At 37.7% G+C, this 26,517-nt stretch overlaps 5 protein-coding genes across 8 annotated transcripts; 3 read left to right on the top strand and 2 right to left on the bottom strand.

Annotated features, from left to right (window-relative positions):
• The first annotated feature begins 76 nt into the window (after positions 1 to 76).
• LOC143368299 (glucocorticoid-induced transcript 1 protein) lies at positions 77 to 11,460 on the top strand. 2 transcript variants are annotated; one of them, XM_076810849.1, is made up of 9 exons: positions 77 to 1,464; positions 2,597 to 2,757; positions 2,843 to 2,940; positions 3,150 to 3,292; positions 3,380 to 3,546; positions 3,627 to 3,756; positions 4,094 to 4,174; positions 5,694 to 5,829; positions 6,090 to 11,460. In XM_076810849.1, the coding sequence occupies exons 1-9, from the start codon at positions 1,224 to 1,226 to the stop codon at positions 6,268 to 6,270; spliced, it is 1,338 nt and encodes a 445-aa protein (XP_076666964.1). In that variant the 5' UTR covers positions 77 to 1,223; the 3' UTR covers positions 6,271 to 11,460. The 2 variants fall into 2 exon arrangements, with proteins under 2 accessions (XP_076666964.1, XP_076666965.1); XM_076810850.1 differs by lacking the exon at positions 4,094 to 4,174 and having other exon boundaries at positions 78 to 1,464.
• On the bottom strand, positions 10,771 to 16,809 carry LOC143368297 (sorting nexin-29). 3 transcript variants are annotated; one of them, XR_013085210.1, is made up of 13 exons: positions 16,445 to 16,809; positions 15,654 to 15,916; positions 15,018 to 15,319; positions 14,815 to 14,940; positions 14,142 to 14,397; positions 13,915 to 14,050; positions 13,598 to 13,839; positions 13,300 to 13,515; positions 13,075 to 13,231; positions 12,827 to 12,967; positions 12,618 to 12,757; positions 10,884 to 12,480; positions 10,771 to 10,806 (listed from the first exon to the last, which is right to left on the bottom strand). XR_013085210.1 is itself a non-coding variant. In XM_076810845.1 (12 exons), exons 1-12 carry the CDS (start codon positions 16,445 to 16,447, stop codon positions 12,396 to 12,398), a joined length of 2,067 nt encoding a protein of 688 aa, XP_076666960.1. In that variant the 5' UTR covers positions 16,448 to 16,809; the 3' UTR covers positions 10,771 to 12,395. The 3 variants fall into 3 exon arrangements, 2 of the variants coding, with proteins under 2 accessions (XP_076666960.1, XP_076666961.1); XM_076810845.1 differs by having other exon boundaries at positions 10,771 to 12,480; XM_076810846.1 differs by having other exon boundaries at positions 10,771 to 12,480; positions 13,921 to 14,050; positions 16,445 to 16,808.
• Positions 16,810 to 17,885: 1,076 nt separating this feature from the next.
• Positions 17,886 to 18,966, top strand: Rps16 (ribosomal protein S16). The gene is made up of 5 exons (XM_076810854.1): positions 17,886 to 17,994; positions 18,094 to 18,138; positions 18,218 to 18,349; positions 18,564 to 18,678; positions 18,768 to 18,966. The coding sequence occupies exons 1-5, from the start codon at positions 17,986 to 17,988 to the stop codon at positions 18,911 to 18,913; spliced, it is 447 nt and encodes a 148-aa protein (XP_076666969.1). The 5' UTR covers positions 17,886 to 17,985; the 3' UTR covers positions 18,914 to 18,966.
• Positions 18,967 to 19,793: 827 nt separating this feature from the next.
• Positions 19,794 to 25,070, top strand: Clbn (Nuclear export mediator factor NEMF homolog Clbn). Its single transcript, XM_076811401.1, has 10 exons — positions 19,794 to 19,958; positions 20,047 to 20,218; positions 20,310 to 20,512; positions 20,589 to 21,667; positions 21,731 to 21,911; positions 21,987 to 22,285; positions 22,367 to 22,529; positions 22,615 to 22,912; positions 22,985 to 23,244; positions 23,324 to 25,070. The coding sequence occupies exons 1-10, from the start codon at positions 19,903 to 19,905 to the stop codon at positions 23,520 to 23,522; spliced, it is 2,910 nt and encodes a 969-aa protein (XP_076667516.1). The 5' UTR covers positions 19,794 to 19,902; the 3' UTR covers positions 23,523 to 25,070.
• Positions 23,954 to 26,425, bottom strand: LOC143368562 (serine/threonine-protein kinase VRK1). The gene is made up of 7 exons (XM_076811405.1): positions 26,038 to 26,425; positions 25,845 to 25,897; positions 25,701 to 25,770; positions 25,423 to 25,619; positions 25,092 to 25,305; positions 24,325 to 25,001; positions 23,954 to 24,231 (listed from the first exon to the last, which is right to left on the bottom strand). The coding sequence occupies exons 1-7, from the start codon at positions 26,198 to 26,200 to the stop codon at positions 24,103 to 24,105; spliced, it is 1,503 nt and encodes a 500-aa protein (XP_076667520.1). The 5' UTR covers positions 26,201 to 26,425; the 3' UTR covers positions 23,954 to 24,102.
• Between the last annotated feature and the right edge of the window lie 92 nt (positions 26,426 to 26,517).

The raw sequence follows: 26,517 nt of genomic DNA, 5'->3' as shown, positions 1-26,517 counted from the left end.
CAAGAATTAAAGTAGTAGCTAAATATCTGTTTCATCGGTTCTATTTGGAAGAACTGGGAAAGCAGGAAAAAACAGCTCGTCGTGCGATCAGAAGAATGCTAAAAATTCGGGGCGACGAACGTAATCGAAATGAAGCCCGCGCGTAATATTGACTCGATCGTAGGGAATTCAACCGATTACTCGAGATCTCTCCCAGCGAGAGTATCGAATGAACGTAGCGTGCACGCGCCGTGGCTGAAAAACGTAAGATCGGATACTACGCCTGTGCTAGTACGTGCCCCCGTACACGAAACTTATTCACACACGCTATTCATCGGCTTTGCTGCTCCTCCATTCCGTACATAACGTGAAACGTAAGACGCTACATACTGGTTCTGTACGTGTGTCGTGCCAGGTGTATATAAAGCAGAGTTGCGCACCAGTTCCGCGTACACACGGACACCAAAACATCCTTTTGGAGCGTGGATTTTGTGAAAAGCTAAGCGGCGGAATCGATCGGCGGGACTGCTGGCGCGGTGGAATACGGCGATCCACGCTGGCGTGAAGAAAAGGCGGTACGCGAGGGCCGAGGAGCAAGCCGATAAACAAGCTTTCGCGTCGGGTAGTATCGGGACCTCGGGACGATCGAGAAAGGGTGAATTTGAGTGTCACTGCACAAGCGCGAAGAAGAGAGAGACGATCAAAGAACGACAGAGGGAGAGAGCGACAGGACGCTGGGTACGGTGCTACGGTGTTAGTGAATGGAACGCGGCCCCCACGGGTGAGCGTAGTACGACGCTCCGCACGGGCTAGCGTTGCACCAATGACCAGCCGGGACGGGCGATCACGTGACGTGCGTGCCGAGCCAGCAGCAGAACATTGCAAATGACAAGACGCGTAGGGCATTGTCGTCGCGCCGCCGCTGCCGCCGTTCCCGTTGTCGTTGCTGGTGAATTCGTCGCGCCGCCGCTACCGTTTATGAGATCTCGCCCGCCGCCACCGATAACGCGAGCATCCTAAAAGCCATTCTCCAAGTCTGTCTGTTCTCGGTGTCGGCACTACCACTACCGCTGCTGTCGGCGCGTGTGCGCGACACCAAAGTCGCGGGTGCTCGGAGGCCTCGTGCCCTGAACGGTGCCCGCGGCGCCCCGTCCTTAGTACAACATACTCTCGACACAACAGTGTACCGGACAGGCGACAGCGTCTAGGGGGCCCCGTGTGGCATCTGTCTGCTACATGACAAAATGTCCGGGTCACAGCGGATGCGAAAGTCCTCGCCATGCTCGACGTCGAAGCAGGGCCCAATGCGCGCGACTCTACCCGTGAGCTCGCTGTTACGGCAAGGCCGGCAGGGGAGCAGCCTCAGGAAGAGCAACAGCAACAGTCCCACCGTCTCGCCGACGAACGCGAGTGCGTGGCGGGCCCGCATCTCGCCGGAGACCTCTTCCTCGGGGCAGCGAAGCCCCGGCTCTCTCTCTTACAAAGGTATTATGCTGCTTATGCCCTCCTCTGTGTATATACATGTCGCGTTTACATACCCTCCTCTCTCCTCCTCCTGCGCCTCCTCCCTCCCGCACTCCTCTCCCTCCCCCCTCCCCCTACGTCGCTCGTAGTATGCCATCGTACTTACACTCACTACACACTGTTATCTTTCGATCGACTTCTTTGTTTTGTGTCTGTCATTTTACGTTTTCCCGATCTCTTCGCCCGAATCCTCGATTAAGGACGCGTACTCCTTTCCTCCCCCCCCCCCCACTCCCCCTTTCTTCCAATTTCTTTTTTCCGTCCGAACATTCGAATGTTTACCGTGTCTTCGTACATTTCGCAGAAATTTTGTCACCTGTCGTTTGTTTGCGATTGCATTGTCGTATGTACTTGTCGCCTGCACCCCACATCTGGGTTGTCAGTTGGAAAGTCTCGTATAATTCATCTTTGAGTTCAACGCTTTGTCATTACTAAGTATGCAATACGTGCTATTCGTACAGTTGAATGTAAATGTTTATAGTTACAGCGACTCAATCAAGTTGCGAAAGGAATGGTCAGTGTGTTTCATATACTTGTCTCTGTGAATCAGTTTTAAGTGTCAGGTAGACTGTGTGCGTAGCAAACTTGCCAGTATGCTAAAGTCCATTCAGAAATCTTAAAGCACGGTAAGAAATATAAATGTATACTCTTAGGGTGTTTTTAATGTCTGCGAGTCGATGACAGCAATGTAATGTACGAACATATTGCGTTTAGTTACGTAAAGCCTTGGGCTACTAACACGTTGTAGAGGAAAGAGTATTTCGAAGCAGCTTCTGCTGTTTCTTTTCTCTTGTACTTTTATGATTAATAATCATTCTAATCAATCGATTGGGCAACCGAATACAGGCTTCTAAGATCGGTTCCGCGACAAGTGACTGTTAAATTCTTTACTTTCTCCTTTGTCCATCCGCTCCCATTTCCGTTTGAGTTCTCTTCATAGTTTTCGCCACTTTACCCAGCAACCGAATACATTCTACATAGCCCGGTTCTGGTTCGTACCCAGACAATAACACAACGTGCTTCCTTTAATTTCATTTCTATCGTAGTTCGCAGAACGTTACAAATCACCATTCGATGCTTTTGTTACATGTAGCGAAATCAAAAACATTAAGCGGAAGATGCAGCGAAAGTCTAAGTGGAAACCAAAATATACGGAGGGCAGCGTCGTTAGATACTATCTATCTGAAAGGACAATGGCCCCGTGATTCGTACTATATTCATTCCAGCTTCCTTTTGGTTGACAAATCTACACAGGTAAGTTCATCTTGTTGCGTCGCGACGTCCCTGTGAGCTTTTGTATAAAATTTAGCATCGAATTCATGAAGCCGCTTTCTTATAGACAGAAGAATGGTCCAACGAACCGAGGAAAATACACACTCGCCATCCTACAGAACAAACTACCACAGACGAGAAATTGGAAAAGTACTTCAGGCATCGGTTCGTAGAACCCATCAAAATTACATTCTCTTCATTTTTTTATAAATAAGCCTGGAGAATTCAAATTGGATTCATAATTGTTGAAAATTCTCGTTAAATAGTAATAATCTACAGTTCCTTGTTAAAATGTAATTAGTTAATACTACAACTCCTGCAAAACATACTGGATAGTCCATGTATCAACTTATTTTGACAAAAAAACAATATAGATTACAGCGTACAAATAAGGAGGGCACTAGCAGTAGAGAACGGACAGCTGCGTTTGGACTCATAATGCCTGGTGGACCTCCACCAGCCTTTCCTGCAGATCACAATGTACTTTTACCCAGTATTGCTTCACAGACATCTATACGTAAGATCATTTCTAATAGTATAAATCTGTACGAAAGATTTCTTTTTACAGGAATTGATGTATGTATTATTTTTATTCCTTTTCCAGACAACCAATTTAGTTTGAGTACAAAGGCAAGTCCCATGAATATCCCTATGAAACCAATGAGGCCTCCAATGCGTTCTTCTATCGAAGGATTGAATCAAGAAATTGAAGGACTCGTTCTCAAGTCTGGAACAAACCCTAGTGATCCCGACCATCCAGTGGAAGACAAAGTAAGTTTTACGTTTAATAATAAGTCAGTCTTTCCTGACGAGTATTGAATTTTAATTTAAATGCCTGGCATATGTTACAGTACGCACGGTATCGCGAACAAATAACACCGGAAGGGCATCGCGCGCCACTAGCAGACTTACTGAGGGCTACTCGTAGTGTCAACACACAGACACCAGCTACAGACCTTCCCTCCAGTTCTTATTCTTCAGGTAACTGTAGCTTCGCTTTAATATTACTTGAAAGTGATCAGATGTATACGATAGTTGCCAATGTTCTTACATATATACTTGCCAAAAATTTTACATAAAAGTTGCGAACATTTTCTAATCGTAACACTGATTTGAACATTGCCGATTTATAGCTGCAATTAATACTTCCGTAAAACTTGTAGCACGATCCTCATATTTTCCCGTAATTCTGGGAATATATGAACAGTTACATGTGTCTTTTAATGCGAAATATATACATATATGTGTGTGAACTATTTCTGGTTACTGGTGACACTATAAATAACAGACTAACTATGGTGTGTGCCTGTTGAGACAGGCCCTCCATCTAGGAATTCTGAGTCTCCGCTGATTCCTGGTGTTATGGATGCCTCCCGTCCGCCTAGCGATCTCTTACAAGGTTGGCGCATATTTGCGGAAAAGTTCCTTTTGTTTTTTTATGAAATTCTTTCAATCGCACTTGTTCATCTTAATTTATTTTTCTTTTTTTTTTAGTCACCGTATTCAGATAGTTAATGGGATTTTACATGTCTATCGACAAATATTTTACTGTTTCGTAAATATACGTATGACTGTTTTATCTGGATACGTGGGAATATTTCGTAGGCAGCTGAAGATTAAAAAAACTAATTTTTTTAGGTGATAGAGATTTCAAGACCAATTTCATTTTTTTTATATAGAATGCTATACTTGTTTATTCATAGCGCGATAGTGTTTGTTAGGAGTTCTGAGGTTGAAATATTTAGTTAAAAGCTTAGTGGCCTAGTTTCTGTTCGTAGCACGGCTGAGTAGTATTTTAGCGGTGATCCATGGTTCAGGTTCGCTTAACTAGTCGGGGCTTCACTAATTTACGACCTCCTATGGCACTGAATGACTTTATTTTACGCCCCGTTGAATGCGTCCCAGCAAACACCATATCGCATTATGAATAAAAAAGTACAGCATTACGTTCGAAAAGATTAAATTGACCGTGAAATCTCTACATCTTGATCTAAAACGAAGGTATTTGTAACGCGTAATGTCCCCCTTCGAACCAAACAATTTTTTGTACCTTTAACTGCCTACAAAATAATCCGGCGTATCTGGATAAGCAGACATATTGTATGTGCATATAAATACCTATATAGATGTTAATTCTGACGTATGTGCATGAGTCGTTTTGTCTTCAAATACCAAAATATATATATTTTATAAGACTTCAAAATGACGTTTGAGAAATTATTTTATGATTTTATAATGTACCATAATGATCAAAAGATTTTGTGTTTTCATAGAATAATAAATGCCAAATTGAATGTACACATGACATTACATGGTAAACAGATATGTTTCTACAAATTCAAATATATTTATAATATTCTTTATTATTGCATTGACGCTTGCATGAAACACTTTGTGTTTTATATAAATATTTTACGTATTGTTTCTACTTTATCGTAACGTTTTTAATATCATAGCCAACATTGATTATTATTAAACGTCATTATGCAATAAAATACAGTAAGCATATTTTTCAATATAACAATAATAACAACATAATTACACGATGGAAGGACTTGCTCTAAAATTTCTTATATTGTTGATTAAAATATTAGTTTCATAGTAATCGTATGTTGGTTCTTATTTCTCACGTACACGATACTACATATATATTACTCTCGTATTATAAAAGGTACTAGTACAATTGATTTATACACGTGTGTATTATTAGTGAAGTGGAATGAAGTCTAATTTTGGTGTGTGAAGGTGTTTACGTTTCACGTTAATGTACGTTCTCAGACGTGTGCATTAAACGACCTAAGTTGTTGATAGCATGTGTTAACAATATTTGTTTTTTTTTTTTTTAATCGATGTAAGCAATATATTTGCGCACTATTTTTACGCCGTTGCTAATTTAGGCGTTCTAATTTATCTTCAAGGTGGAAGTCGTGGTTCAACTCCTGAACAAGATAGAGAAGGACGTCTCGGCACCTCTCCTCACATTAACAGGTTCCTAGCAAGGGAACCACCTGATGGCTGTGAGAAAGTCAATCTGAAATTTGTAGAGGATGCCAGGTAACCATTTCTATTGTATTGCACGATTCTTTAAAATTGAAATGTTCTGCTGGCGGCCTAGAATATATCGAGCAACGTCGTATAGCGTTTCATAAGTCACATCAAGCACATACATATGGCAAAGGGAGCATGATTTGAATTCGATGAATTCAATTTAATGGCCCTCGTATGCTTGGACGTGATTAGGTCTTTAAAAGTATCATACGAACTTTTGTGCAAACACTTCAACGTGATTGAAGCAATTGTATTTCTGTGCATAGGCGACCCATGATAGACTTGAGCAAACTAGACTATTGCTCAAAGCCGTGTGTAGCATTCCAGTTAAAACCTAGCTTGGGATCAGCGTTCCTGCCATTACAGCAGCCAGCCAGTCCAACGATGGTTGCAGGTGCATCACCCTCTTCGCATACGACACCAACCACACCACCTCCAAATCCATAGTCCTGCTCTTTACCTTACGGTGTAATGTTTATAAACCCAATTGGTATATATATATTTTTTTTCATCGACCTCATGGGTAGAAAGTGGTTTACTTTGACACGAAAGCATATACCAACAAAGAGAAAAGTTACCGAAAACTAGCCCGTCTCCAGTGCGACCCAACGTTCGGGCATCGTGATTGTGTAATTAAACGAGAGAGAGAGAGGAAAAAAAAGGAGGAAAGTTATAATTGCATTGATACAAAAATATTGAAAAGCATCTGAGCTCCGTTAATGTTTGAAACAATAATAAATACGAGGAACAATAATTTGTGATAACTAAAAGAAACGACATTTAGGAATGAACATTGTGTTCTACAGGGAAAAAGACTAATAAAAATTGTGTATTCTAAATTTAGTGCTAAAATGTGCTAAACGACTTTAGTTTTGTATACAGGGATAAATATTCAAAATGTCGAAAAGTATTAAATTTGATTGTTGGGGGAAGAAGGAAGAAAGCAAAATTATATGGATACGAAATGGGTACGTGTGCCTGGATATTGTACATCGGTACCCTCTATAATATTCTCATTAGATCTTCATCACTTCGAATAATTCGATTGCATAGCGAGGCGAAACAAGAAACAAAGCATTTGTTAGAATTGTGTATCGTTTTGAATTTTACTTGTACGATAAAAATATTCAAATTCTTATCATATGAGGAGCTCGAAAATAGTGTATCCCTATGGTACATTATGATTACGATTATGATTACGATTATTATTTAGAATTATATTCTCTAGATTTATACACGTACATTCTTTGACTTTCTTTAATGTCGCGTATGTAAGATAAAGGCATAAATTAATCGTCATGGATAGTTTATTTTGTATTACGTGTACAAACGTGCACCTTCGCATAGCTTCTTTTTCTTTCTTTTTTTTTATAGTAACTTCTTAGACAATAAGTTTCTACTTTGGAGAGTAAAGCAAGCACTTTGTTCAGCTATAGTGTTCAGTGTCATAAAGCAACTTATGGAACTTAAGTTAATCGCAAGAGTATATATTATTGTTTAGCAACTATATACTATACCATAGGGTTACACAATTTTTGGTTTAACTTGTATTATGTTAGTTTACTATCTGAATATGTACAACCAATACAGCATGTAATGACAGGTTGACGGATGTATGATAGAGTGAACCTAATGATACAAGGTGGAAATGTAACGAGTAAAAATAATGGCGAGTGGTATAATTAAACATTGATCGAGGTAACACGTGACGGCATGTGCTTTAAGCCAGTGTGGTATCAGATGTGCATACAAATGGCTCCCTAACTCGGCACAGTATTGGTGTGACTGTAGGTTTTTGTATAAGCGCGGATCGTAGTGAGGAAAAAAAAAGGGTTTATAATCTGCGTTCAATACAAATGACAGTATGCATGTGTTGTAATATCAGAATCCTGATTAAGCCATCCACGAATAACATTGAAACTTATCGTACTATCGAAGCAAACTGATTTTTGTATAGACGTAATTAATCGGTATGTTTTGAAGCTTATTTGTGCCTAGCACTTTAGAATACTTTTAATACGCGGTCTGTAGAGAAAATTTCGTTATATATATTTCCGTAGTTGGCGGTTGGTTTTGTGTCTATTGAATTCTCTTGCGGTAAGAATAATCAAAGGAATATCAAATACTGTCAGACATATTTTGGTAAGAACTAACGATACTCTACGTAAAAAGCCGAGGAGAGTTATTCGTGCGATGGGTTAACTTATTATTTAGTATATGCAGGCATAGCCACTCAAGAAGTTCAATTTATTTTCTGCTTTCTAATACAGAACGTTTTGCAAACGATTTTATAGTTACGGTCTGAGGAATAAGGATCTTAATAAAGTATAAGGTCGAGAGCAGGGAAGAACAGTTTTTTAAATACAATAGTAATATACTTTCTAATATTATAATGTATCTAGCTACAACAGTGAAAAATGTTAACACATAAAGTACCTGGCACACTGGTCTATGCTCTCTTTTATCCAGCTCACTAGGAAGTTCATGCCTTAGAATGCGTGGCAAAGTGTGCTAAATAGACAGGAAGGTTAATCAGAGAGTCAGGATTATATATAAAAATGCACTGGCTAGTTAACAAGTATACAATACAAAACTAATCTGCTATCTACTAGCTTAAGAAGATTTTTCTTTTATTTATTTTCGCTATGGACCTAAATGACATTATCTCGTTGCTGTAAGAATACGCGGACGTTTACGAGCGCTCCAAAAAAGAGAGAGAGAAAAAAAAGCAAAGAAAACGGAAAAAAAATGAAAAACTCCATCGATCGCATATTTCATCTGTTGGCATATTTTCACTTAAGGGAGGATGAAAGAAAAAAATGTTTTAACGTAACAAACACATTGTATTAATCATAGTGAATAAAAAGTTTCATACTTTTACTAATAAGCAGAGAAGGAAATTACTTTAGAAGAAAGAAAAAAGGCTAGCCTCATTATTTTGTACTACACTCATAAGGCTCCACTTTTTAACCTTCGTGTACTTGCATAATGTGTTATCATTATTGTTGGCTTTTGTTGTCAATTTCACGAAACAGAGGAATGTGTGCAAAGACTGCTAAACTAGACGTTACTTGTTATTCGGATATACCTAAATTTAAAGTCAAATTAAATTAGGCTCAAATCATCCCCGGTTACCTATGAAACAATATAGGGATACTCTTTATAATTCGTTACTAGACGATGATCCTTACGTGACTACTGTTCGGTACATTCTTTCTACATATCTAAATCTGAGCAGGCTTCAGAATGGCAAAATGATTGTCAATTACGAATTCATTTATCCCTGGGACTGTCCAGACGTATCGTTGTAATATCTCGCGTGACAAGCAAAAACTTAAAAAAAAAACAAAAAAAAAAAAGAAACACACAGATTGTTGAACGTACATCGTAATTTGTAAGATGCTCAGAATAATGAAAAACGTTTTACTATATGAAACTCGTTCGTTGTAATGGAATATCTCGGAATTTTTTATACATTTGGCGAAGTTAAATACAGCTTTTATTCATTGTTTTATAATAAATATATGAAATATTATTTTTTGTTTTTTTTTTATTCTAAACACGAGGATACAGAACCTTCTTTCATAATATATGATGTTAAATTTAATTGCTAAGAATTGTATATTATCTTACATCCTTCAGTGCGTAATGCCACGTATTAAAAGAATGTTTCTTCTTTCTATTTTTCTTCTAATTAATTGACCACTTGGAAGTTTATCGTACAATGCGACCTATTTAATTAATGATGAGTATCTTACAATGTAACGCAATGAACACAGTGCTGGCAGATTCGCAGCGGTACATCGAAAATCAATAAGCCGTATAGATAAGGATCTACCGACTCTCAATTACGTCCTGGGGCTAAATCAAAATTAGTCAGCGAAGAGAGCTAGTGAATGTAAATAATAATTTAAAGCCGTTTACGATGAAACCTTTGTACGGAACGTAGTGACTAAGGCTAACGAATACTTTTCAGTGCGCCTCGCGAAAGTTGAACGAAAAGCTTGTGGATCAATGCGAACTTTTAACATGTGTATAAAAGAAAAAAGAAATACCACACACTGGGCTGTCCATAGTCAACAGAGATTAGACTCCTTTTTCCGAATGGCACAATGCAATTATCAAAATCATAGTAAACGTTATCCGTCTTATTTTTAAATATCTCTCCTAAGTTTTTGAATCTTTGATCGAAATTTCACAAACATCGAGATTTTCTTTTAATTCCTTTTTTTTTTTTTACAGAATATGTTTTACTTCTATTCATTATTGTCCTTCGCTTGAATCTTTGTTTTTATTTATTTTTTATTTTGACGATATAATATTCAATTTAAACGATATATAATCTACACGCATCTCTGTGAATCACAAATCAAGATATCGATACAGCTTATTTAATAAATATGATTTATCACTTTTTGAGTAAGCACCGGGCGTATCAGTATTGTAAAGTATCTTAATTAACTCTTCGTAATCGAGATTTATTTCCTCTTTTCTTCAATCCGATGGATTTTCATGGAAATGTTACATGTATAGATAAACTCGTATTTTCTACGGAATAAAATACTCCTTAAGCGATAAGTTATACATTGTATTTTTCGTGCATTATCGAATTTCAAAATATAAAGGCGAATTAAAATATAAGAGTTAGTACGTAAAAGAATATTATTGCCTTATTTTCGAATATTTTATCGTTATTATACATTATTTATATTTGATATACGAAGTTTTAATAGTTCACACGTTTAGAAATAATTTACTTTCAACCTTAGACTTTGCTTTCGTTCTCTCTTTTGTACGGCTTCTCTTCTTTTCCCCTTAAGAAATTTCTATCGATTTCATTTTGGTGTCCACCGAATCTTAATTATGAATCCACCACAATTTTTATCGAAGCAATGAAAACCCGTTGAAAAACGATTCGTTCGACTATTTTTCTCCCCTCCCCCCCCCCCCCTCTCGCAAGGCATTGTATTGTATGGTAACAGTCTTGAAATGAATGTGTCTGATTTGTAATCGATTTTATAAGTAATGTAATCGCGTATCGTTACGTTACGAAAACTTACTATGATTATGATGCTATGATTGCGATGCGCTATAACATAGATTCCATAGATTCGTTTGAAGCGTATGTAATTACAATTAATACATTGACTGCCACGCAGTCTTACTTTTGTCGACGCACACGCGTCGAACGTAAAACGTAAGCGACCCGACCCTGAGACACGGCGAATATTAACACTACCGAGATTCGTCGCTGGTTCCGTTGCTTTCTTCCGGCAACAGAGCGTAATAAACCTCCTGTCGCGGCGTTGCTGGGCATACTATGATATAACAATAATAACGTACGTGCGTACCGTTGGTTCCTTTGTAACAAAAATGCATTATGGTTCCACACACGGCGGTCAAGGTATTAATCATGATTATATTAAACGACGACTCGATAAACTTTGCTATTACAAGAAACTTTTATATCTCAATATGGAAAGGTAAATGAAACGCGGTCTGTATTGCTCAGTACAAATATGTCGACTCGAATGGACGATCGAAATTTCTTGTTGAAACGTGTACCTATTTATTGTTTAAAAGAAGCGCGCCGCGCTCTCGGGGCGGCTATTTAAGCGCGAATGTGTTCTTGATTCGAGGATTGGTTCGTTAAAACAAAAAAAAAAAAAAACATTCTCACCGTTACCTCTCCATAGTGAGACTCCTAAGCGAAACTTGTTAAACCTGTGAATCTTATATGCGATTAGTTGTATTATTTACCAGCATAATACTGTATGTACTTGTTCCAATAACAATATGCACTTTTATTTTTATCATAAAGTATAAATGGAAAAGTGTACCTTTTTATATTACTGTTAAGGCGCCTTACATGAATAAAATTTTTAGAAAATGAGACTCAACTCGATATTGTACAATTTAATGATGAACAACGTACAACGATGCTTTTCTTTTGTGACTCTTTTGCGTGGGCTGTAGTTTCCTTTTCAAGCTACTTTCGTCCGTCTGTACGTTAAATAATCACCTTTCATTACGTATTTCTTTCAATTAACTGTTCCTTTTATTTTATGAACTACATTAAAAAATATTTCGCAGTATGTTCATCATAAAGTATATGGTGTGTATATGTGTATATATATATATATACATACTATATATATATATATATATATAACAAATACAGCGTATAAGAAATATATTTTCTTATCTGATTGAAAAATCGGAAATATAATTAGAATTTCTTTCTTGAGCATGAATTAGATTTTCAAACAAATATATATATAGACATTTGTAAAAAAGATAATACATACTTTTGTAAAAAAAAGATCAACTTTTAATTATTTTGACTACATATGAATTTTATACATGTGTCGTATATAAACGGCATATGTGCGAATGTATATTAATGATTGTATACATACAGGCATATGCTCTGATCTTTTCAATTGTCAACAATATATATATATACATATATATTGCTCTATATAAACAAACATAGAGCAACATAAGTACTTTATACATTTAAATTAAAAAGGCTTCATGTATGTACAAATTGTCTATAAAAACGTTAATAATTATAAACCCATGTATTGAGGGGAAGAAGAAAATGTGTTTCTTGTAGAGTTATTTTTCCTCGATTCCTCAGTATTAGGGTTATCACTAGAAAAGGATAATGCTTGGTTTAATCAAGTGACAAAACTGTACGTTAACGTTTACGATAATTCGCTGGGAATTTCGTAAATTTGGAGCAAATTTCATTTCGTCTAATATTGAAGTAGTACTTTTAAAGAAATTACCCGAAGAAAGGCATTAGGGATATGAGTGTCTGTCTACTTGGCCTGGATGCGAATGCAGGGGAGCATTGCGCTAATCTTCCAACAATTCGTCTTAACCAATGCTGCAATTTCTGTCGTCTCTCTTCGACGAACTTGGCATCCTAAGATGAATCATATAACCGTAAAGTAACGCGCAGTCATATTTTTCAAAGATTTTCTGCAGCGCGTACCTTATTGCCGATTGTCTTCTTCGGTGGAAATTCGAACGTGGTAACAATTGTATCATGTTTTTTCAATTCTCTGTAAAGGGCATGAAATTGCGCGTATCGTCTGTATATATTCCATTCAGTGTCTCTGATGCGCACGTATATCTACGAGAAAACGATACTGACTGAACTTGATTGCGCGAATAATTTTTATAATATTATACTACGTAAGTTTAAGGATATCATAAAATCCTGCGACGAATTTAAATTACCTGATAGACATGGTGAATATCAGAAGGTTGGCCAGTAAGAAATGCAGACGGAATCCATATGTGAATGAGACACGGAGGTTCTGTTGGCAAATCGTCCTCGTTTAACGGGCCTCGGAGGCACTCCAATTCAGCTTGTAATAATTTAACTAATCTATTCCTATAAGTTTTCGGAACGTTAATACAACATTTGCATACTAACAGCGACTAGGCGTTTAATATGTTCACCTATTAGTCAATTGGAGAGTTAATCTAGCATTAAATTCCATTAGTTCCGCATGCATGTCTGCGACTTGAATCAACTTCTCCTCGTACTGTTGCGCTTCGTTATGGTAATCCAACGACGGATCCTCTTCGGAGACTGCTGTGGAATCGGAATCTCTCCTTAACATTTGTACTGCTGTCACGTATTTACGTAATTGCTGCCTCAACAATTCGTTTTCCCTATTACATCGACGATATATTACGCAATGAGTAACGCCCGTATTTTATACAGTCAGACAAATCTAATCATAACAACGTTCACCTATTTAACGTTTGCATCTGCAACTCGTGCCTCTCGAGGTAATTCTGATGTTGCCTCTGTAAACGGGCAAGCTGCAATCTATTGGTCATAGCATCTTCTTTAGCTTGTTCTAATATTTCGTTCATAGCTAAAAGTTTTACACGCAAAGCCTCGGCATCTAGACTCTCTGTATCCACATGACCATCTAAGTCCGCGAGCGGTTCAGTGGCTTCCACCGCAGCTTCCGTAACTTCAGATGAATCCTGTGTAAAAAAGGATCAATTAAGAGTGTGCGTCTTCTATTATCATTTAGTTAGCTGAATCTCAATATATCTTACACGCACATCTATGTAATTTGGCAATGCTATCAACATATCGTCTAACGTTTGATCTAAAGGCGATACAGGAACAAGTCCACCCATATTACCAGAATCTGTAACTGGTGTTAACACTTTCTCTTCTTCAAAGGATTCACTGAAAGCATTAAAATATTACAATATAGTTATAGTTACAGCAGTCGTGAAAAATTTAGACCGAATGAGATAGCACGTGTATCATCGCCTACCATTTTTCCCATTCCGAGATTTCTTTGCTAACTGATACGTTAACAGTATTCGACTCCGTTCGACACTCCGATATTGACGAAGGAGGTGACGTAGAGTTTTTAACCGATGTTCCTGTAGGAGAATTGAGACAGGTCGGAGGTGCACTGACCGAGATACTTGTCTCTGTAGCAGCCTCTTGGTCATCGCTCTCATTGTCGAAGGAAATTATATGAGCCTGTACTTTCTTTCTCTGTTTCTGCTGCTTCGAAACAGGTCCTAATTACAACACGAGCGTCGTTACAATGGTATAAAAAGTTATTCTTAATTCCCTACAACTCCCCGTCATACGAATCGGAACATTTTGTTAACTTAAAGTGTGTTTGGATGTTTGTTACTCAATCACGTCGCAACTACGCAACGGATCTTTCTGAAATTTTGTATACACGTAGTCTAGGACCGGGAATAACATATAGGATACTTTTTATCCCGATTTTCTTAACCGATCTGGATAAAATTTTGCATTATTACTCTCTAAACCCTGTGAAACATATATAGGCTATCATGAAATCTGGACATCCCTCCACTTCCCCCTTACTTCACCCCCTTGCCACTCTGTGACAACCAAAATTTTACCCGGACGACGCCGGGTACTTCAAGCTAATAATAATAATAATAATAATAATATTTAACTACCTGGTGTCGCGAATGATATAATCGGTTCGGATAGCGAAACTTCCTGTCTCTCAGTTTCTTTTCCTCTTGAATTACTATCCAATTCCTCATTGTCTATCCTAATTGCAAATAAAATGCTACCAAGTCCTAATAGTTAAAACCATATTTAATTCATCTTAACGGATAAAGCACCAGAACATAAAATCACAGTAGAGTTTCCATACCTGCGGCTACATTCGGCAGTACTGCGCTTCGCTCCTGATCCAATAGAAATGCCCAATCTTCATAAAAAGTAGATAATATGGAAGGATCTAGTATAGCATGTAAATGGCGTTCTAAAGAACGCTCGTTTAAAACGGCTCTTAGCCATGCTCTGCCACGACCAAAATCTGTATGAACCTTTTTCAGTACGCTGAAACGTTCTTGCTCGTGCCATGGTAGTTGCTCTTTTATACACGGCCAGAACGTTGCCTCCGAGATATTGTACAACTTCGTACTACCACCGGATACTATATCAGACACGTGCCTACAAAAGTATAAGCGGACACGAATTAACACAGTGAAATGTAGAATTAGTAATGTATTAGTCACCCCGCAGCATTATCTTCCAGACACTTATCAGTACGCTGATATTTTATGCAATTGAAAACCAATGAAAAGGAAAACATTACTAATGATTCTGTGTACAGTAGCACTACTATCATAGTAATTAAGTAAAGTATGTAACGTTACATAATGATAAAGAATGCCTTGTATTATACAGTTAAATACAAATTGGAAGATAATCCAAAGACCGTTAGTACTAAAATAACAAAATATAGTTGAGCTTAATTTATGTAAATATCAATTCTTTTTGATACCTTAGGGCTGAATTAATTCTCTCAATGCAATTTGTACGTAATCCATGACTAAAGATTAACTCGAATATATGACACAGCTGTTTTACGCATATCTCTGATTCGGTTGCTAGTTCAGTCCGCCCACCGAATCTTATGTGACACTTTTTTGCAGCGGCCAATAAATCTTCCAATAGTTTCTGCCGTTCGGTTATGTGATCGTAGGGTTGATTAGCATCAATTACATTATGCGTGCCTGGCACAATTGCTGACATCATACGTAAAGCCTGTAACACGGACACGAGTATAAATATTTGATCGAAAGTAAGTTTTGTGTGCCATTATGTGGTGAAAAGCACTGAACATTGTATTACAAATATGTTGCATCTGTAATATATACATGAAAATTTAGGAATAGGTCTCATAATCTGCGTAATATACAAAGAGTATTTATTTAATGTTACAGAGAATAGTATCGAATGGTATGTAGAAAGATTGCACTTGTCAAATCTTAGATACATTTTTATTTACATAATTTCGGTGTGTGTGTGTATGTATGCATATATGTATATATATATCGTTGGTAGCAGAAAGACAATGAACCATACATTTAACACTTTCTAACATGCAATTTCTGTGTCATTCGTTCCGGTACAAAAAATTTATATCCACTTGCAACAATGATTACAAACTGTATTCGTCACTCGTGTTAACTAATCGGATGTAACGAATAACACTTCTTTATCAATTTGACAGACCCACTGTGACAACGGTTAATTTAACGGCAGATTAAGGTAAAAAATTTAAATACGTACCATGGATACGAATCAGTGAAAATCACCGTTGATTTCCGTTCGAATTGTATTCGTCATTAAAAAGAGGCATACAAAAGACGTGCATAAATATACGATCGCTTCTAGGAATTGTTATGCGCACGGGACTTATCATCGAGGATATTAAAGTGTTGTAACTTCCTCATGGCAATCAGCGAAAGACTTCATTTTCCCCAGCGAGCAGTGTATAAATGTGTATATTAGAACAGTTTAGAGGCGAGTACTTCGTCTCTTCATCCTTGATATGTACTCCTTCTCGAACACAGATGCACACAGATGTGTCATGTGAATTAGATATTAACTATAGCTGTGACAAGACTTTCCGCATTCGCAGTCTTCACCCATTCCCTGGCGTCGGCGTGTTTTCGCGCCGGCGCGCAGAGAAAGAATTGACTCGCACACTTGATCTAGGGACGTTTGGGTCCATTATTAAGATATAATTCGAAAAGTCATGGACTTTGAATGTAGCAGCCATCTAGCAGTGGCAACTACGAACTACAGCGTTCCGTTCAATGTATGAAAGTTCGTAAATGTTAATCTGTTTACTCGCATTCTGAAGATTTCAGCTTCTTACGGAGCATTGCAATTTATTGTGTATCTCAAGCAACGGTGTTCACAGTTTGCTGTTTTGAGAAGCAATTTTAATTACAGTACATAATGTATAAAAACACTACGCAATGTATAATATTGTTACTTAAGATCGTTGCATAATGAGTTACATTGCTCTGTGAAAGGCCCACAGCAGCAGAATGTAAATAAATAAATACATAACCAAATTTCTGTAATGTTAAATTATAATCACCTGTTTTCTATTTAAAATAATCAAAAATAGTACAAAATCTACATCCAGAGCACAATACGGTATCTGTTTTTGTTAATAAATAATAACTTTTACTGCAAAAACTATTTTCTGTCCAATTATCGAATAGTAATAGTGACCCTGTTCCTTACCACAACCAGCTAAAACACGGTCGAAAAATCATGTGTCTCTCATTTTAAAAATTTTTCGTTGCTTATGCTGCATTTTGGTTAGCCCCAAGCTCGTGCAACACTCACGTAAATGTTGAAATAATTTAGAATTATTTTGTTGTAACTACAGTACAAACGTGACGCTTATAATAATAAGAAAAATACGAAATGAGCAGAAATGGGGACATGAGCAGAAATTGGGACATTCACCTTATGCAGAAGTATATAAACAACTTACTGTACTTGCACTTTATGAACCATATTCACTGGATGTTTGCAGAACGTCTCGCACAAATTACACTGATTCGTTCAAATTCTCATAAACGCCCACGCGTGCAAGATTAATGATCAATGATATTTGCATAAAGTCAATCTGTACTGAACTCTACCTCGAATATTAGATTTTCTTTCGTTAATTTTATAGGGCCCGGGTTTGTTATTCGCGCCACTGAGCGGAAATCATTCACTGTTCACAACTTGACTACCGTAGTACCACTGACGAAAACATCGTACCGCTTTCGGTCGTACTTCCTTTCCACGACGTGCTTGCCAAAATGCAGAAGGTGAGTTTTTCACGCCGCCAGAAACTGGAATTTCCCTTGCGTTTACGAAAAACGTAATTCACGTTTGGATGGAAGGCTGACGTGTGATTTCTCTTACAGAAACAAAAGGAACCGATCCAGTCGGTGCAAGTCTTCGGACGCAAAGTAAGTGGTAACTGCCAAATGCCAGCTGAGGTTATGTTCGCGCGTGTTTTATGTTAACCGTGCACGTATGTATTTACAGAAAAGCGCAACCGCGGTCGCATATTGCAAACGAGGCCGTGGAAATCTGCGCGTCAATGGGCGCCCCTTAGAATTAGTTGAGCCGCGTGTACTGCAGTACAAACTGCAGGAACCCATCCTATTGCTGGGCAAAGTAAGTATTCCGGACATTGTGTAGCTTCCGCGAAGGTAGCAGTATCTCTTTCTACTTTGCTGCTTCAACGTCAATCTATGATGCTACCTTATTCCGAACATGATCATCTGTGATTATGCATAAGAATACTGAGAAAATATAGTACACCTTCCCCAATAGACAGAGATGTATATTTGCAACTAAACTCTTCAATCTTTCTCGCTTCTTTGTACAGGAAAAATTCTCTGGAGTTGACATCAGAGTAAGAGTAAATGGTGGTGGGCATGTAGCCCAGATCTATGCTATCCGGCAGGCTATATCCAAAGCTCTCGTAGCGTATTACCAGAAGTGTAAGTAAAGGATTGGATTAATAATGATTCCGAAATTCTTTCTACTACTGTGCGTGCACATCTTCAGCATTTGGAATATTCTGTCTTAGATGTCGACGAAGCAAGCAAGAAGGAGGTTAAAGATATCCTGATTCAGTATGATCGTACTCTATTAGTCGCTGACCCCAGGCGGTGCGAGCCAAAGAAGTTTGGTGGTCCAGGTGCCAGGGCGAGATACCAGAAATCATACCGTTAACACCCACACATTACACTTTATTCATTTTATTGAATAAAAAAATTTAAAAACCATTCGAATTTTATTATATACTCCCTCCTCTTCAATGATACTTCAACATTATGAATACGCTTTAAACTCTTGTCTGTACTTTGATTTGCGATCCTCAAAGTATACAGACCATTATTCGAAAAGCTATAATTCATTTTTTGGCAGCACACCTTGAATTTCGCGTGAAAGTCACGTTGCGAGAAGTGAAATAACGTATTTATTTATTGGCTTATTTGCAATACGAAATTCTAAGCCTCGTAGAGTTGTTGCCAATCAATACGCAAAAAATAGTCAACAATGAAATTGTTTATTTATAGCTGGAATAGAGATTTAACCCTTCATTGACACACCTCCTTTTTCAATCAATTTTGACATACCTGGGTGGCTCACACCCAGAGAAATTTATGAACGACTGCCATTCTCATGTAAAGAATCCAATTATTATGGAAAAAATCATGGATCAATTTCAAGGTCTCTAGAATGTATTCCATAGTTTTTTTTTTATTGAAATTTTATCGCTTTTTTTATAAAAAAATCTAAATTACCACATGTCGAAAAGAAACAAAGAAAATCTTTAAAAAATTGTAACTTTTACAAATTTCAGTATTAGAAGCTAAAAATCTACAGAGTTGTTGTTGGGATATAATACTTTCAGAGAAAAAATAGTTTGTACGTCGGCTTTGGAAAAAAACTATTTATTTTGTATATAAAAGGTACAGAGCGTCAAAATCAGCTTATGGGTGGTTCACACCCAGAGTGTCAACGAAAGGTTAAAGATTAGGAAAGCGGATGTCAAAACACGCCAATGCCAAGCTAGGCCTGGATGTAAATATACATATATATATATGTCGCAGTTGCATTGCGCTGCTTACATGTAGTAGGAGGTTATGTACGTACGTCAAGATCCTAAATGTTTGAAAATTTAAATTTCAGATATAAGGAATAACGTATGCGTGAAAATGAAAACCCGATTTAATTCCTATGATATTGTATGCAGTGTCAGTGAGCTGCAAAAGTAAGTAGATCGCGAAAATAGTGAAAGTTTCATCATTGAAGTTTCGAGGTTATGAATGTGTAACTGCAATGAGCTTAATAATTTTCAGGCTCATTGGCATGCGTGTAAATCAAATATATGACATTGATCATCGGACGTATCTTATACGTCTTCAACGAACTGAGGAAAAGTTTGTTCTTTTACTAGAATCAGGAAATAGGCTACATACAACGGCATTCGAATGGCCAAAGAATGTTGCACCATCTGGATTTTCCATGAAGGTATATAATATGAGCGTGATGGTTGTTTTATACTCCATGTAATTCAATTCGAAGATCCTGTTCAGAAGTTATACATTCGTAACATTCGCAGATGCGTAAGCACCTTAAGAATAAACGACTCGAAAGCCTCACTCAAATAGGCGTAGATCGAGTAATAGATTTACAGTTTGGAAGTGGAGAGGCAGCGTACCATGTGATCTTAGAGCTATACGATCGTGGTAACATAGTTCTCACGGATCACGAAATGACTATATTAAATATTTTGAGACCTCATACAGAGGGGGAGAAGGTTCGGTAAGATGTGATTTGAATGAAAAGTTGGATGTACCGTATAATTGTTAGATTGTTAAGAAAATTATATGTCGATTAGGTTCGCCGCTAAAGAGAAATATCCAATGAATCGTGCTCATACAAACACAATGCCTTCCATTGAAGAAATTCAACGACATATTCAGAATGCTAAGGCAGAAGAAACCCTGAAAAAAGTGCTAAATCCACTTCTAGAATTTGGCTCTGCTTTGATAGACCATGTTCTATTAAAACATGGTTTTTCGCTTGGTTGCAAGATTGGCAAGGATTTTAATGTCGTAGAATGCATGCCGAAGTTAATTCTAGCGTTAGAATGTGCAAATGAAATGATGGAGTCTGCCAAAAGGAACGTTTCCAAAGGGTACAACATACAAAAGAAAGAGACGAAACCGACTACAGATGGCACAGAAGAATTTATATACACTAACATCGAATTTCACCCTTTTCTATTTGAGCAGCATAAAGACTGTCCCTACAAGGAGTTTCCTTCTTTCGACGTTGCCGTGGACGAATACTTTTCGAAAATGGAGGGTCAGAAGCTAGATTTGAAAGCTTTGCAACAGGAGCGCGATGCTCTTAAAAAGCTGGAGAATGTGAGGAAGGATCACGATAAGAGGCTAGTAACGCTAGAGAAGACTCAGGAGTTAGATAAACAAAAAGCAGAGTTAATTTCCAGGAATCAGGTTTTGGTTGATAATGCCATCTTAGCTATACAAAGTGCCGTTGCGAATCAAATGGCTTGGCCAGACATTAAAATCCTGTTAAAAGAAGCGGAAAGCAGGGGAGATCCCGTCGCGTCTGCGATTAAACAGTTAAAATTGGAGATAAATCACGTCTCGTTACTGTTACACGATCCTTACGAGGACAGCGACAACGAGTCAGACTTAAAGCCCATGTTGATCGACATTGATTTAGCCCACACAGCTTTCGGGAATGCCAGAAGGTATTACAATCAAAAGAGATCGGCGGCCAAGAAGCAACAGAAAACAATAGAGTCTCACGATAAAGCTCTAAAATCGGCAGAAAAGAAGACGAAGCAAACGCTGAAAGAAGTAAAAGCCATTCACAGTATCAATAAATTAAGGAAAATATATTGGTTTGAAAAATTCTATTGGTTTATTACCTCTGAAAATTATTTGGGTAAGTTGATGGAAGTATTGGTACATACGTCGGTGATACATTAATAATTGCGTGATTTCATAGTAATTGGTGGAAGGGATCAACAGCAGAACGAAATGATTGTAAAAAGGTATCTTAAGTCCGGAGATATATATGTTCACGCCGATTTAACTGGTGCGAGTTCAGTGGTTATAAAAAATCCCGGCGGTGGTCCCGTGCCACCGAAAACATTAGCCGAAGCAGGCACAATGGCTGTTGCTTACAGGTATGTATATAATTACACCTTATTGGTACGTACTTTTCGTTATAGAAGTGGTGTGATTAACAACTGTATTATTAGCATTGCATGGGACGCCAAAGTGGTAGCAGGAGCATGGTGGGTACATAATGATCAGGTATCAAAAACTGCTCCGACTGGTGAGTACCTTACCACTGGAGCGTTCATGATCCGCGGGAAAAAGAATTATCTACCACCGTCCCAGTTAATCATGGGACTAGGATTTCTGTTCCGCTTAGAAGAAAGTTCGGTCGAAAGGCACAAAGACGAGAGGAAAGTGAAAGTTCTGGACGACGAGAGCGAACACACGGAATCTATAATCGAAGAGGATACAGAAATCGAATTAATAGAGGATTCCGAAGGTGAAATGTCGATTGCAAGTGTATGTAAAATAACCAATAAATGGATATCGCTAATGCGTGTTTTATAACTAAATGAAACAGACGAGCAGCCAGAGAAGGAAGATGGTCTAAATCCCATTCAGGAAGAAACCACAGTAGACTTAATCACGGAAGAAAATACTGTTGATCAAGATGTTAGCGACGAAGACGACAATGAGTCGCAATTCCCTGATACAAAAATTAAGATTGATCTCTCCGGATCGAAGTAAACTATAGAACCTACAGATTTCTAGCATCCTTATTATTGGAACGGAAGTTCATATATACAACTATGGATTCTTGTTTTGTAGAGTGAAACTACACGTCGATAATAATCAGTCAGCGAGGGTGGCGCAAGAAAACGAAGATAATGTAATTTACTTGGGCGATGATAAACCGATAATAGTAAACGCTACTGTTAAGGAAAGGAGTTCTAAAGTTAAGCAGAAGCAACCTCCTGCAAAGGAAGGTGCCAAGTCTGAGATGGAAACTAAAAAGAATGATCAGGTACTATTCAAACGAGGACAAAAAGGGAGGTTGAAGAAAATGAAAGAAAAGTATAAAGATCAAGATGAGGAGGATAGGAGATTGTCTATGCAAGTCCTTCAAGTAAGAGTGGCCATCTTTCTATAATCTATACTATCGCGAAAAATTCTATCTTAACGATATGGAATTATTTAGTCAGCGGGGGCTGCGAAAGAAGACAAAAGGAAACATAAGAATAAAGATCCATCTGGACCAAAGCAACAAACAAAGAAGAAGGGTATACCGAAGCCAGCTCCCCCACAAAATTCTCCAAATGTGGACATTGATGAAGAGGATACGGGTCCAGGGCCAGAAGTGGACATGTTAGATCAACTGACAGGCAAACCTGTAGCGGAAGATGAACTATTGTTTGCAGTACCAGCTGTGGCACCTTATAATACGTTGCTGAATTATAAGTAAATTGAAATGCTTTACCTTTGCCCTACATTTATATTACAACTTCTATTCGTTGCGTTTATGGAATTTCTTTTCCAGATTCAAAGTAAAATTAACCCCAGGAACGGGTAAGAGGGGGAAGGCGGCGAAAACTGCTGTGGCAGTGTTTCTGAAAGATAAAGAGATTACTTCGCGAGAGAAAGACTTACTGAAGGCCGTTAAAGAGGAAACAATAGCTAGAAATATGCCTGGAAAAGTTAAGATAAGTGCTCCACAAATACAGAAACTAAAGAAATAAAGGTTTTCAATAGAATACTTAAGGAACCGCTGTATACAGAAGAATGTATATAATGAAAATTTCTAATCTGATATGTTACGAATAAATTATTGCCCTTGCTAAGGAATTTGTAACACTTAACATCTTTATAATTTCTGAATGTTATCAAAAACACATATACGTGTTTGTACATACAGTTGCTTGCTCGTACAGACGTCACAGACCGATAATAATTCTTTTACTTAAAATCTGAATTTATTTCGAAATAATTTATAGTGTGTCTTTTATTTCCCTTTTATAATTTTTTTATATAAATGTAAAAAAATAATACTGCTCAACAACCAGCACTCAAACCGTCTCTAATTATCTTTACACACTTTATACAACATTTCTAGCATGATGTTTCTCAGTACTTAGTTAAGTGAAAGGTAAAATGCACCTGCAAATAGTACTCCTTTTGCACAATCAGCATATTAACAGACATTGCTTTTACAAATTTCCATATAAATACAGCAATGTACAAAAGTTTCACCGACTAAAACAATCCTCGATGCGCGCAAACGCACTTCGAACACAATTATTCACCGCATACGTGTAACGATCACACATCAAACATGTCGTCGTCAGAAGCACTCTCGCGTGCGGCCAGTGCGCCTATGCGTGTTTTTATACTCTTAGATGTTGCCTTTCGAGCAGAGTTAGGTCGCGACCTTGTACCTTTCGTTATAATCTGCACAAATAAAGTATAGACATATTACGCTTCATTATAGCTGCACGTTAGTTCGAGTATTTCGTTAAAAAACGAGTGAATAAAATATATTACCTCTGATTCCATATCTGAGATTGATTCGTCGTAATCACTTTGATTTTTTTTCCTGCTTTTAACTGGAGTTTTATCATTCTTAGATTTCTTTGCTGGCACTGAATTGTCAGGCTTTTTTGTTTTCTTAACTATTTTTATGTCGTATTCTCCGTCGGAGTCAATATCATTTAATATCTGTTTTATGTCTTTCATACGACCACGTTTCTTATCCATCACAACTCCGACAGTACTGTCGTTAAGGCTGGTTAGAGGACTCGGACTTCTTGCCGACTTTACGCGAGGGCTCCTGTTTCTATTGGTTGTTTTCTTTACCTTTAACGGAGTAGATTTCAGAACTGGCGCCTTGTGATTAACAGTGCCACTTTTGAATTCCAATTCTCCATCCGGCTTGTGCGATAATTGCTTCAATCCGTCTACTAGTATTTTCTTAAACTTCTCGTAATCCGGCGTTTCATTGAATTTCATACTAGACAACAGCGTCATATACTTCAGTATAGTATTCGGAGCGGGCCCGTCGAAAGACTTATTTAAAAACGCTGAAATATTAGTAAATGCTTTCTCTTTTTGTTTTTGTACTGAAATTGGATCGGACAGATCCTTGTCCCATAAAAGTGAGCCGCACAACCAGTGAATCATATTGTATCCCAAAATTTCAAAATCACCGCGCATCGTTGGCACTAAAATGAATCCAATGTACAATGTTATCTTAATGTTGAGGGATATTAAAAGCATGTTTACAAATCACATTGTACGTTTATTATCTTTACCTCCCATGTGAGCGTCTCTACTAGTATATTCGATAGTCCCATTATGCGCCCTTTTAGGATCTAACTTGTATTCATCTTTTGTCGTATAATGAGAAGCCAGTCCAAAATCTACTAAGTAAACTTGGTCCGGAGATTTTAAATCCAACAACAAATTCGCTCCTTTTATGTCTGCGTGTACATAGGTTTTAAAGTGGATGTATTCTAACACGTTTATCTGAAAGTTGTGCAGAGAATATTATAAATCGTGATATTCGTGCTTTGAACATTTGTCAAAACATTTAAGGTCATTTATTTTTACTACCAACGAAATAACTTTTGCATTGACGCTTACTATTTGTAAAGCTATTTTATACACTGTATGTTCCGGGAAACTTCTACTATTTCCTTCGAACAGTTTCCACAAATCTGTGCCATACCGATCCATTACTACAAATCTGTATTTTGTATTTTTATATTCGTGACTCCCAGAGCCAATGTACTTAGGCATACCAAGGGTGGAAAGCTTTTTTTTCTTTCGCCAACTGTCGACTGAAACAAATCATATGATTACCCCTTCCTTTCTACTGCTATCTTATAATAACATCATAATAATTATAAAAAAAAACTCACTTTCATCTCGTTTAGCATTTCTCATATAAAAATGCATTTCCACAAACAACGGCCCATTTCCATGTGGTTCCTAAAATTTTGCAGTACCCACAAGATGTTATATGAAGCGCGTAAGGGTGAAGAAACAGCTAATAAAATACTCACAATTTTAATTACATTGGGGTAATCTTTAGGAACTTTCCCGCTATAAGGAGCAGCTGCAATTGCCATTAGAATTAAACGATTACTTTCTTAAATACAGACTGTATCAACAAATTGTACGCCGCTCGAAAGTGTAAACGAACAATAACGTTAGATCTAACAGAAATGGAGTAGAATAGCAAAATGACATTCCTACCAGAGTAAATCTCGCCGAAGCCTCCAACGCCGATCGACGTGCCGAGGATCCATTGATTTTTCGTTATATCTGTCAGTATCTCACCGGCTGATATCGGGTCTGGCAGTTTATATGCGTTCGCTCCCTTCCTTTTCGGCGCTTTTTTTACTGCTTTACCAGCCATCGTGGGGTTACGGAGGTATATCGCTTAAAACGCGTATCGAAGCGCGTAGCGGCTCGAAGGGAACGACACAGAACCAAGAACGATATTAAATCAAATCGAATAATATTAGAATGCTGTGACAAGTTCACATTTAAACAAATACTCGATTCTACATCCAGCGTGCAACAATTCTCTGCACACAGTTGCTGAGCTGCTGTGAACTCGTGAAACTGTCGAAAAAAATTTGAAGGCGGGAATTGTAATTTTTCCAGTGTGATCCCGAGAGCTCACGAAAATCCCTATGATTACTGAATGCGTTACGACGCAATGATTGAATG

Source organism: Andrena cerasifolii, chromosome 4 (genome assembly GCF_050908995.1).
Source record: "Andrena cerasifolii isolate SP2316 chromosome 4, iyAndCera1_principal, whole genome shotgun sequence".
NCBI classification, from domain to species: domain Eukaryota; kingdom Metazoa; phylum Arthropoda; class Insecta; order Hymenoptera; family Andrenidae; genus Andrena; species Andrena cerasifolii.
This window is presented reverse-complemented; position numbering and strand designations above follow the sequence as displayed.